The sequence below is a fragment of the Thunnus maccoyii genome, chromosome 5 (assembly GCF_910596095.1).
Source record: "Thunnus maccoyii chromosome 5, fThuMac1.1, whole genome shotgun sequence".
Lineage (NCBI taxonomy): Eukaryota > Metazoa > Chordata > Actinopteri > Scombriformes > Scombridae > Thunnus > Thunnus maccoyii.
Window position 1 is genome coordinate 10,204,633 of NC_056537.1, and position 12,295 is coordinate 10,216,927.

A 12,295-nucleotide genomic window follows, 5' to 3' on the forward strand; every position below is an offset into this window, starting at 1 on the left:
AAAGTACAGGGAAAGTTAATTGAAGATCATCTTTCTTTTGTTTCTGTCTTTAATAACTTTTTTCTATAGATGCTACAGGCCGGGTTTTTGAGCTAGAGACTAATGAGTTACAAGTAAACAAAATCATCAGCTCCTTAAAAAGCTCCAAAAGTAGAGATGCTTTCCAATTTGACACCATGTTTGTTTAATCACACAAAGCTATTTAAACTCCCCCCATTGGTCATTTAATTAACTTGTCTTTTAAATACAGCTCCTTCCCTGATGACTGGAAATGTGCCATTGTCACGCCTATTTTTAAATCTGGAGACCGCCTTGAAGCTAGTAGCTATAGACCAATAAGTATACTGCCAGTACTCTCAAAGGTTGCTGAGGAAGTGGTCATTGAACAACTGACAACATTTCTTAAAACAAGCAATTTTGGTCTGCATCGTATGCATTTTGGCTTTAGAGCAAATCAAGTGCAAACCTTGCACTTAATAGAGCAAATTAAATCAAGACTTGATAAGGGAAGAATAGTTAATAGTGCTGTATTTTAAGATCTGCATAAAGCATTTGACACAGTCAATCATGATGTTTTATTATCGAAAGTCTCTAAATTTAACTTCTCATCTAGAGCACTGGCATGGATATCTCTAATAGGATACAATGTGTTAAAGTTTGTGATGCATTGTCCAGTAACATGAAATGCAAAATGGGTGAGTGCCTTTAGTCTATATATTAATGATCTCCCTCAACAGTGTCATGATGTAGAACTGCAAATGTATGCAGATGACACTGTTGTGTACACACATGTGAAAACAGCTGAGTGAGCAGCTGCTAAGCTAACAATTGCGTTGGAAAGCATCACACATTGGCTTCATCGATAATGTCTAGATGTAAACAAGACAAAAGGTATGTTTTTCTCTAAAACCATGGTAAAAACCTCCTGACGCTGATATTCTCATCAAAGGTGAAAGGATTGACATAGTCACTGATTTTAAATATCTTGTTGTGACACTGGAACCAAGTATGAACTTTAAGAAACATGTTTAAACCATAAAGTAGAATTTAGCAAATTTTAGACATATTAGAAACTGTCTCTCTTTGGACACAGCAAAGATATTTATGTATGCTGTGATTCTTTCCTGTATGTCTTATTGCATCACATGTTGGGGGCAGGCTGGAAAAGCAGCCATAAAACCTCTTGAGTCCTTATACAAACAAACTCTAAAAACTCTTGACAAAAAGCCAATGCATCTCCATCACTGTAGGGTACTGGAGAAATACAACTTACTGAGCTTTGAGAATTTTAGATTATTTTCAAATTTGTGCCTGCTTTATGAAATTTTAAATGGTCTGGCCCTTTCTCCACTATGTGACTTTGCGTACACTCACTCAGTAAGTTCTATCAGATCTACCATTTCCTTGCACTGCACTTGGGCAGTCAGCATTCTCTGTAAAAGCCACAACTCAGTGGGAGGCCCTACCTGACGATATGAAGAGCTGCAGTTCCATCAGTACGTTTAAAACCAAATTCAAAAGTATGCTAAAAGCTACTCTGTAACCACTGACTCTACATTTTATTTCATGGTCTTCCCATGAATGCAAATAATCTTGCTTCGCTTTGTACTGTTTGTTATTGTTCTGTTATATGTTTTAATTGTAACCTGCTGAAGGGACTGCAGATGAAAATGAGCTATAAGCTAACTCTGGTACAGTACATCAAATGGTAACATTTATGTTTAACACTGTACATGGTCCCAATAAATAAGACATAGACAGTAACTAAATTCTCTAAATCTGGTCCAGATTTATTTAGTTTGTATTTACTGTGTTGGGCCACCAAAGTATCATACAGAGAAACAGATTTTTGAAACTTGATACAGTAAAATTCGAGGAGTCGTTTAGCTTCCATTTAGACATTTAGATGTAGCCTACTTTCTTCTATGCGTCCCTCACCCACCCCAACCATCACCAACACACAGAAACACCTGTGGTTTTTGCAGAAGTGGTTAGAGCTTTCTGCTGCAGTTGGCACTTCATTTTCCATTGTGGTCAAGTGTAGTCTATCACTTCACAATTTTTGAAGTTTTCACCTCTTATTCATGTGTAGAAAGAGACTGCCATTAGTGACCTAGTACCTTAAGATTTAAATTAGTATCAATTCTGCAGTGTCTAAGAAAATGTATAGAATTTTAAAATGGAAAACAGCTCAGAAAGTCCTGCTTTTCTGCTTTTGTCAGGTTTAAATGGCACATTACAAAATCTGACAACATTTGAGGCGGAGCCTGATTCTTTCAGACTAAGTTCACATTTAAAGATATCTTGTAGGTCACTTTCCTGGAAAGAGATTACAAAGACTTCCAACAGGATGCAAACAATCTAAAATCAAATGTATAACAGTCCATATGAATTAGTTATATAACCTGCTATTGATGTGTATTTGTAAATCTGAATGTAACTGATGTTTTTATTAATAGTCAAGTTGTGAACTTCTTTCAGATGAGATGTGTATTTAGTGCCTGCATCAATAATTTGTAATTAAAGCCTATCAGTGTCTTTCATTTGTCTCCATTTCTTCTGCTCCAACTGTCTTTTTAAAGCAGGTTTGTATCTTCATGGATATTAAGATGGTATGTGATGTGAAATTGAAATGTTATTGAGCTGACTTAAGTGAAAATGTGCAGTTTGATCAAATGTCCGCACAACAGGTGACACCTGACATGAGAAGGCTTCCTGCTAAGGCTACAGAACTTTATCTGTTCAGTGCTTGATGTTTTGTTAGCTTCTGTTTTGTAAGCCAGCGGGTGTCTGCTGGCCTGAAGACTTTTGAATCTTCACTCTAGTAATTTTCTAGCACACTTATTGCTAACAGCTTCTAAACTACTGATTTCAGCTTATCTGTGTATTGGGTTCTTTGATCCAGATATATCCAATTCTACATCTCAAGAAGAGTAAGAGTGTACCGTCATACTAGCTGGTCTGTCAGGTGGTACTTATGTTCAGCAGTACAGAAATGGTGATGCTCACAATGCTAAATGTACAAAGTACAATTAAGGCAGGTTAAAGGTCATGTACTGAATGTTGCAACACCTATCACACAGTGTGGTTAGCTTGCTTTTCACTCATTGGCTCTTGGTGCGAAAAAAACAAAAAGCAAATCTGCTGACCTCAAAAGCCAACACAAATTACACTGTAATAATTAGTTCTTGCACACCTTCCTCCACCTCAAACTACAGTTGAGCTGACAGCGATGAATCCTTCAGGTTACCCGGCTGAAGTCGTTCCCCTGCAGGGGGGGAGGCATGATGGGCTCCCTGGACAGCCCAGTGCACCTACGATGGTTCAGTACACCACTGTGAACATCGCCGCTGAGCCCCCCCCGGACTACATCATCTGGTCCCTCTGCTGCTTTGTCTACTCAAACCCTTTCTGCCTTGGACTGGCAGCACTCATCCGATCTATCAAGGTGAGCTGACGTGCGACTGTTCTGACTTGCTTATGAATTACATTCTTTGTGTACCAATCTTCTGTTATTTTTTAGTTTTATTAATGTCTATATATGTACTGTACATGTAATATCTAACAGTCACAGGGTTTTTTATGCTTCTTTAATATCTAACAATCTGATCAGCTGACCTTTCTGATCTACATCACTTAAACTGCACTCTTAGGCTTTTTCCACTACAGGATCTTAAAGACACAATAACGCAGGACATGTGTTTCAATATACAGTTAATATTCAGATGCACAACACACGTCAGATATTCTGAATCTATCCATGTAAACTGTAGGCTGTGTGCACAGTGTTGGGGAGTACATTAATAGTTTAATTTTCCAGTAATGTTCCTGTTGCCTAGCTATTATCAAAATCTTGTAATGTTTACAATAATGAGCAATTTTTCCCACTAAATGATGAGGCAGAATGAAGGATAATTTAACTCAGAATTAAAATTAAAAGGGTGAAACAAACAAAACACTGGCGCTCATGGATTTATCTTATTATTATTTATTGTGGACAGAAATAGCACGTTTATGCCGATGATGGCTTCTGGCTGAAATGCATCCATTTCTGCCCACAACAAATAATAATAAGAAAGATCTGTGAGTTCCGGTGATTTGTTTGTTTCATCCTTGCCACAATTGTGCACCTGATACTCTGTTCAAGACTTGGAGCTGTGAGCACTGCTACCTTTTACCTTAAAATGAAAAGGGACCATAGAGAATTAAATTATCACTACACAATAAAAAAGATTTTTAACCTGTTTTACAAGGTGTGACTCTGTTTCCTATCCAGGGAGCCACCAGCTACCATCTTTCTTTGGATTAGGAAACAGAGTTGCAATTTGGACAATGGGTTAAAAATCATTCTTTTTATTGTGCAGTGGATGGAAAATGTTTTCATCAAGCAATCAATATCTTAAAGATATGCTTACAAATGTACAAATTAATGACACAATAAGATACAAAAGACATATAAAAACAATATATATATACATAGTCAAATGAGATAGAAGTTCGAAGAAAACATAATTTAAATCTGTCATAAGTTTTGCTTGACATTCTTGAAGACAAAGAGTCAGAGGTGGAATGACTATGCAAACAAAACTACATGTGAGAATGGAAATATGGATAGAAAAGGAAGAAAGCAACTGAATTTGCTGCATGGAAATAGAGCAAACAAGAATGTCATCAAGTTTTTGTTGAAAAATATGAGATGTGCTTTTGCTTTTACAGGCCAGAGACCGAAAGTTGGTTGGAGACCTGGAGGGTGCCAGACAATACGGCTCCGCTGCCCGCCACCTCAACATCGCGTCCTCCGTCCTGACTGCCATCATGATTGTTCTTTTCATTATTGCAATTTTCAGAATGTCTGGAGAATCAAATAGATACTGAGGCAACTATTACGGACATTAAAAAAAATGGCATCATTTCAAATAGTGTTAGAGTTGCCTGCTGCTGTGGCTTGGTGATACTTGTGGTTCTCTGCTTAACGTGCATGGCACAATTTGTAACTTTTTATGCCCTTTTACTTATACCCTTGAGCAAAACAGACACTTAACTTTCATTGGTGTTAAAAAGTCCTAAATGTAACTCCACATTTCCTTAACAGCAGTCTGTAGTCAAGTTTGAATGCAAGACTTTGTTATTAAAGTCAGATTTCCTGTCAGGGAGGTCTGCATCTCAGCAACAGTTTCATTTTTCAATAAATGGAATTTTGTCTGCTTCATTATTCTTAGAAATGTGGTTGTGAAATTTTGAGAGTGAAAAGATTGTGGTTGTTTTCGACACTTGCATTTTTTCCTAGTTACACTTGTACTGTGTTGGTTGGTTGTTGTGAAATTTTGAGGGTAAAAAGATTGGTTGTATAGATACTGGCATTATTTCCTGGTACTATAGAGTTACACTTGTACTGTGTTGAAACATGTCATGTCCCTTACAGCCGTCTAACATCTCTGTTTTGTAGACCACTGGCCTGTAGCCTGTTGGACCTGCCCTCCTGTAACTTTCCAGTACACGGACAGTTATCACTAACAGCATCTGGTTTAGTTTATACCTGTGTTTTAGGCTCTTTGATCCAAACTTTCATGCTCCACATTATCAACTCTAAAAAAAAGTGAGAAGTGGCCTCCCATCTGGCTGTTCTTTTATTTATTTTTAGAGGTGTACTTTTAGAAATGTGACAGTTGAAGGCTTCAAGGACAATTTAATGTCCAGTTCAGTTGAAAGAATGTACTCTAATTCTCAGTTAAAACCGCAAACTCCTCAGGACTTCACATTAAAAGGATAAGTTCACAATTTTTCAGGTCTGTCTTAAAACAACAGTCAGGTGCCCAGATGAACACTGAAAGAGGTTTTCCTCGCTGTAATCATTCCTCCTGTTCATACTGGCTATTAAAAGATCCCCTGAGAGATATCAACATTCAAGGATGAACAAAGAAGGGTGAATTCGAGCTCTGACTCCTTCAATCAGCCACTCTTCACAATATTACACACAATAACGACGGAAGAACTTCTCTTTAAAGATATAGCAGTGTTTATTAAACTTAGCAAAATTAACAAAGTTAACAAATGCTTCAGTCAATAAACAACTATTCTAAAATCTAATTCTACCAAACAAAACACAAAGCTATGTACAGGGTTGGACACATGCAGGGGAATGCGTGCACGTGTGTGTGACAAGGTGGCAACGGGGCCTGACGTGATGACGTCGTCGGTCTGCGACGCGGACGTGACTATGGGAGGAAGTCACGACGCACGAGAACCGGATGGCAGAAATGTGGCGGTGTCTTGGTTAGACAGAAGCAAGGCGGCGCAAACACAAAACAGTCTAGTGTGGTGAACACAACTAAACAGGCAGCAAACTTAAAATACTCCTAAGAGTAACAGAGAAAAATGGACGCGGCGGTCCGTCAACAGCACAACAAAACAATAGCAAAGCTAAGAGCTAAATGCTAAACAACAGCAACTGATGCTGATAAGAACACACAATTAACACTGCCTCTGCCCAGACTTATGCCTCTTACTTGGGTCGCTTCAGAAAGCGAGCAGGGTGTGTGTGTGTAATCCGTCATTATGTCCGGCTTTGTCCTGGGCTCGGATGCAGACGGTGGCCGTTCTCGCACGGTCGGCGAAGAGCACGGCAGCTGGCTCTCGGCAGCGTGGCGGAGAGAACAGCAGAGTCGACTCGGTGAAGAAGCGTTTCTTCCGTCTCGAGGAAATTGAGGACGCTGGTTGCAGCAGCGGTCTCTCTCGGATCCGGGAATGTGTTCGGCTGAACACAAGCGAAGTCTCGTCTCGTCCGGCGAGGGGAGTCTTCGATGAGGGGAAAACATGTGCGTGGGGTACCCCCTTTAGTCAGCTGACTCCAAGAGGAACAGGAGTTACCCCTAGCTCAGTGACATGGGAAAGGTGTGTGCTTCAGGGCACGTTCAGTTTTTAAAGGGGCGGTGATGCCATCATCATCAGGACGCTCCGCTGTGCAGGAACGTCTCCGCCAATGAGACTGTATGTTGACTGCTCCCTGCTGAGGTGTGAAAATCGCAAAGCATCCTTGGAAATGGAGTTTGCAATGGACTCCCATTGTCTAAGCAGCATTTTTGGCGCTATTCCTTTATCTCGGGGAAAACAAAGGAATAAAGCACCTCGTGGTCAGGCCTCACAGGTTACATGTAGGCCTTCTTTGTGTGACCTCATGGTTTGAGGCCCAACACTTATATGAGGCTTCAGCAGTCTGAGTTAGTCATATCAAGTGGATATCTGCCACATTTATAGTCTTTTTAGCATCAAATTCCCTCTTCGTATTTCCTCGGACAGTGTTTCCCTGTTGAGCTGTGGTGGAAGTATAGTAACACAAAGAGACATTGGCATGAAAAAGACTGTAAAGTTGAAAGATATCTACTTGATTTGACTATTTTGGATGGCTGAAGCTTCACACTATCTTCAGATAAACTTTTAAATACATTTTTGCACAGAAGGAGGCTTGTGGATTTTGTCCCACATCACTTTCATTGTAAGTGCATTATGAAGGGATCTTCTGGTCCGTATGAACAGGAGGAATGATTACAGCAAGAAAAAACGATTTCAATGTTCATTTGGACCTGACTATTGTTTTAAGATAGACTTTATAAATTGTGAACCACTCCTTTAAGACATCCTGTGACTGCTGCGAAGGAAGCAGTGTGTTACAAGTGTGTTTTTGTCTCATTCGCTTTGGCAAAACCGTCAAAAGGAAACAGACACTTGCAGTGGCATTTAAGTTACTGCACGCCTTCCTGCAGCCTCCACTCTAAGCTACATTTGAGCTGGCAACGATGAATCCTGAAGGTTACCCGGGTGAGGCTGTTCCACTGCAGGGGGGGCGGTATGATGGATTCTCTGGACAGCCCAGTGCACCTACGATGGTTCAGTACACCACTGTGAACATCACCACTGATCCCCCCCAGGACCACATCGTCTGGTCCCTCTGCTGCTTTGTCTACTTAAATCCTCTCTGTCTTGGACTGGCAGCGCTCATCTACTCTATCAAGGTGAGCTGATGTGCAACTGTTCTGACTTGTGATCATTTGTATTCCAAACTGTGTTTTTTGCCTATTTAAACAGGAAAAAAAGACTTGAAGTAATATCAAATAAGATTTTTAATATTCTGCTTATATCTTTGTGGCATTTATCGATTTTCTCGTATACTTCTCGTAAGGTACGAATGAAATTTATGATACTACATGAACAGATCATCTCTGTCTTTCTTCACTGGGGAGAAACACTTGTTTGACTTACAATTATAATACATACACAATTGAAAGGAATGTCATGCAAAATCTACATTCTGTTAACCACATTTTCATTATCATGGCAGATTTTATTAATTTTATGGCCAAATTTTGATGCAGCAGCTTCTACATTTCAGTAGTTGCTCTGATTGCTGCCTCTATGTCCCTCTGCAGGTCTCTGTCCAGCATCATCTTGTGTTGCAGCTGACAGTGCAACATCACCTGTAGACTATAATATCCTCCTCTAATATATCTGTGACTGTCACATGACCGCTTCCCATCACGGAGCACTTTGTTTTAGAAAGATGTTTTTTTTAACATCCAACTTCACATCAAATCATTCCCTCTTTATTTCTGTCACAGCGCAGAGCTGTTCTGATGACACATCAGCTGGATTCATATTTTCTAATTGTTTTGGGTCTCCTACTGTCACTCCTAAATGTTTTTTATAATTTCTGAAGGCAGGACTTGAATTTGAGTGGTGTTTTTACTCTTTGAGAACTTTTTTGTGAATGAAACTCACCCACAAACAGAACAGAACATGGAGCCTAATATGGCAGTTTTAGGGGTGTGGATTATGCTAATGATCACATCTCAGGAACACACCTCCTCATGAACAGGTGGCAGTCAACAGGCTGAAATGACCAATTTAAGACAAGTTCAGGTAGTTAAGAGAGTTTGTTGAATCCCAGCTGTCTTATTGCTTTGTGCCAGAACAAATATAGCTTAAGAGAAAAATAAGAAAACATTCATGCATGAAGCCCATGGAGTTTAACCATAAAAGTTTCAGTTCCTCAAGGTTGAACGAAACAAGGAAACTGCTTTTAAAATCCGCTTTGGTCCTTCCAGGCTAGAGACCGGAAGGTGGCTGGAGACCTGGAGGGTGCCCGACACTACGGCTCCACTGCCCGCTGCCTCAACATCGTGTCCACTGTGCTGGTTTCCATCACAATCTTTACTGTCATTATACTTTTCGCCTGGATTGTAAATGAGATTAACTACTACAGATACCACTACAACTTCAAGCCAAATTTCAAATAGTGTTAGAGTTGCCTGCTGCTGTGGCATAGTGATATTTTTTTCTACTTTACATGCATGCCACAATTTGTAAACTTTTATACCTTTTTACTTGCATCCTCAAGCAAGAAAGATACAAATCTTTATTGGTGTTGCAGAAATCTTGAATGGAACTCATCCATGTATCTGAAGTCAGGTTTGACATTTCTGCCAGACTTTGTAACTGAATTCTTACTAAGAGAGTAAGTCAAAAGAGTTTATTTTTAACAGTTTAATTTGTCAATAAAAGCGTCCTGTTTCTTTAAATTGTTCTTGTGAGATTTTGAGGCTTTAAAAACCGGTTGTGGTTGCACAAATGTGTTTTTTCATGCTTACACCCTCAAACTGTAACTCATGGTGAAAGATAACCATTCAGTTTCCTCCAAAAACCACAGAGGAAAAAACACAGCACATTTGTGAGTGAGTGGGTAAGTTACTTTCCGTCAGTTGGGGTTGTGTGTCCGGTATTCACATCCTGACAGCGGTTGGCTGCAGAAACTCCTTTATAAATAACACACACATTAACTAAACATAATAAATCAATGCCAGAGGGGGGGAAACAGTTTTTGTTTTGTTTATAGTGCAGAGGACAAGTGACCAACATAAAACAAACAAACAAAAAACAAACAAAAAAACCCCAAACATATGACATAGCAGAAGACAAGAGGGAGAACTAGACGAAAAAGCAAACAAACAAACAAACAAAAAGAAAAAAAAAGGCATGAGGTTTGGCTTAGATTTTCTTATTGTTGTACGCATGTGTTTCGGTAGGTGTGTGTGTGTGTTTTCTGTTTGAAAGATATTGTAGGGGGAGAGAGCATAAGGGGGAGACAGTATTAACCAAAGGAAGAAAGAGATTTTTGTGGAAAATTCATAGTATAATGCAGTTGTTTTTGATTATGTGTCGAAGATTTATGATGTAATACATACATACTCTCTAAGCATACATATATTCTTTAAGTGCATATATACACATGTATTCTTAATGCCCTAGATATATGTTCTTTATTTGATTGCTCTATACATTTATTTTGAAGCCCATATAGCCTCTCTTGTTGTTGCAACTGTTTATCTGACATGACACAGAAGTGGAGTTGGTGAGGGGCAGGGTGCAAATCAAAAAAAAAAATCAATAGTATGCCAAGCATAAACAGACAAACTAAATAAACCCGTGAGCTACTCTTTAATATTATAACCAGTGATATTTTAGGGGAGTTACAGGGATAAATAAGAAAAGACCAATGAGAGATGTGTTCGTATCATATCATTCTAAAAATATAAATCAGACTGTATTGCCTGACAATGTCAGTTGCTCTGTGCAGAATAACTCAGGGTTTTGCATTTTGTCAGTTCAATAAAGACCTTATATTTTTCTGACAACTTCGCCTCTGAATGATTTTTGTTTTCCTAAAGTTCAATAATTCTCCACCACAAGATAAAAAAAATAACATAGCTAGAATGCAGCACGGAGGGCATCTCTGGTTGGGCTCCAAAGACAAAGAGGTGTGGATCTGGGGTGGGTCAGGTCAGGACAGTTGGGTCAGGGCAGAATTTTATGTATTTAGTTAGTTTTTTATTTTCCCACCTGTAGCCCCCACCCCTACAGGAGGGGTCTGTTCAATCGGGTCTGAGGGGCAGCTTTCTATCGGGAGAGAGGTCTAACGGGGATCAGGTCCTCTGAGTCCAAGTTGTCCTGAATTAGTCCAGTCCCTCAACCAGAGCTGAGGTGAAAATAAGAAAATTATTAACTATATTTCAAATTTATATATTTCAAAAGACCAAAATCTGATTATGTTTCAGGTTACCAGTAATATTTAAGTGATGTTTTTCTAATCACTGTGTCTTGCCTACTCTAGTAATTGGCAATTTACTGCAACATTAAAAAGTTGCAGAAGTTCTGCATTCAGAAGTTGAGGCTGTGTATCTGTGGGCCAAAAAGGGGTTTGTTGCATCATCTGTTGTCATTCAGGTGCAGTTCCAGGTGCATACAGCCAACGCTTAGAGGCCCAATGTGCAGCTGCCCTAGGGTCACCACCAGCTAAGCGCTGGACATCAGTCCGATCAGAGGAATAACCATTTCCACCATGACACTACTGGCTGTCTCCACTCGCTGTAGCAGGCACAAAAGCTGCTTTACATTCATCTGATACACATGCATTACTAATGCATGAATCCAGGTGGAGAACAAGACGAAATTCATTGGCTTGGCTGGAGATGCACTTTCAGTGTGATGGCAGTGAGCCCAGACATGTACATTTAATTACCAGAAAAGTGCAGTCTTAGCATTTATGAAGTCATGGGGTGAGAATCAGCCAATTGTCAATGTAGGACAGAACTCTCCCCCCCTTCTGTCTCTGGGAGGGGTGTGGTAATCAGTCACAAAGTCAGTGCAACAGCAGATGTTACAGCATGCGATAAGCTGTTTTGTGACATAGCAGTAATGGTAATGGTTTTGAAAAAATAATTTGAAAACACTGGTACATTTTGAGCTCAGATCCACTTCTTAAAAATTAATTTAAAGATCCACCCAGAGTAGAATACAAACGCCCCCCTAACCTCCCTTGATTCTCTACCAGAGAATTATCAGTGTGGCTCATGCACCCAGTGCAATTTTACATATAAGTGTGCCACATACAGTATACCCACTTTCGATAAGAGGGAAAATAATGAAAATAAGAAGCAATATATCTTGTTCCACAAGAAATGTAATTTATTTGATCAAATCCCCATGTGGTTTAGCATATGTACTGTAGGTAAAACACAAAGAGCTCTAAAAGTCAGGGCAGCAAAACACATGAACTGTATTCGAACCCAGGACCAGCATAACCCGATGACAATGCATTTCAGTGAGGCAAATCACCCAGTAGCCTCTCTCAGCTACACTGGCATCAAGCACGTTAGATTTCTGAGAACAGGAGTGATGTGAATACCCTCCAAAAGGAGAGTTTTTATATTTTCACCCTTGAGACGCCTAGAGGTCTGAATCAAGA

At 39.6% G+C, this 12,295-nt stretch overlaps 2 protein-coding genes across 3 annotated transcripts; both read left to right on the forward strand.

The window, feature by feature from the left end:
- The first annotated feature begins 3,093 nt into the window (after positions 1 to 3,093).
- On the forward strand, positions 3,094 to 5,153 carry LOC121897146 (dispanin subfamily A member 2b-like). The gene is made up of 2 exons (XM_042411461.1): positions 3,094 to 3,448; positions 4,717 to 5,153. The coding sequence occupies exons 1-2, from the start codon at positions 3,233 to 3,235 to the stop codon at positions 4,873 to 4,875; spliced, it is 375 nt and encodes a 124-aa protein (XP_042267395.1). The 5' UTR covers positions 3,094 to 3,232; the 3' UTR covers positions 4,876 to 5,153.
- A 2,320-nt stretch (positions 5,154 to 7,473) lies between these two features.
- Positions 7,474 to 10,655, forward strand: LOC121897649 (dispanin subfamily A member 2b-like). 2 transcript variants are annotated; one of them, XM_042412291.1, is made up of 3 exons: positions 7,474 to 7,492; positions 7,712 to 8,009; positions 9,099 to 10,655. In XM_042412291.1, exons 2-3 carry the CDS (start codon positions 7,794 to 7,796, stop codon positions 9,288 to 9,290), a joined length of 408 nt encoding a protein of 135 aa, XP_042268225.1. In that variant the 5' UTR covers positions 7,474 to 7,492; positions 7,712 to 7,793; the 3' UTR covers positions 9,291 to 10,655. The 2 variants fall into 2 exon arrangements, with proteins under 2 accessions (XP_042268225.1, XP_042268224.1); XM_042412290.1 differs by lacking the exon at positions 7,474 to 7,492 and having other exon boundaries at positions 7,535 to 8,009.
- Positions 10,656 to 12,295: the final 1,640 nt, after the last annotated feature.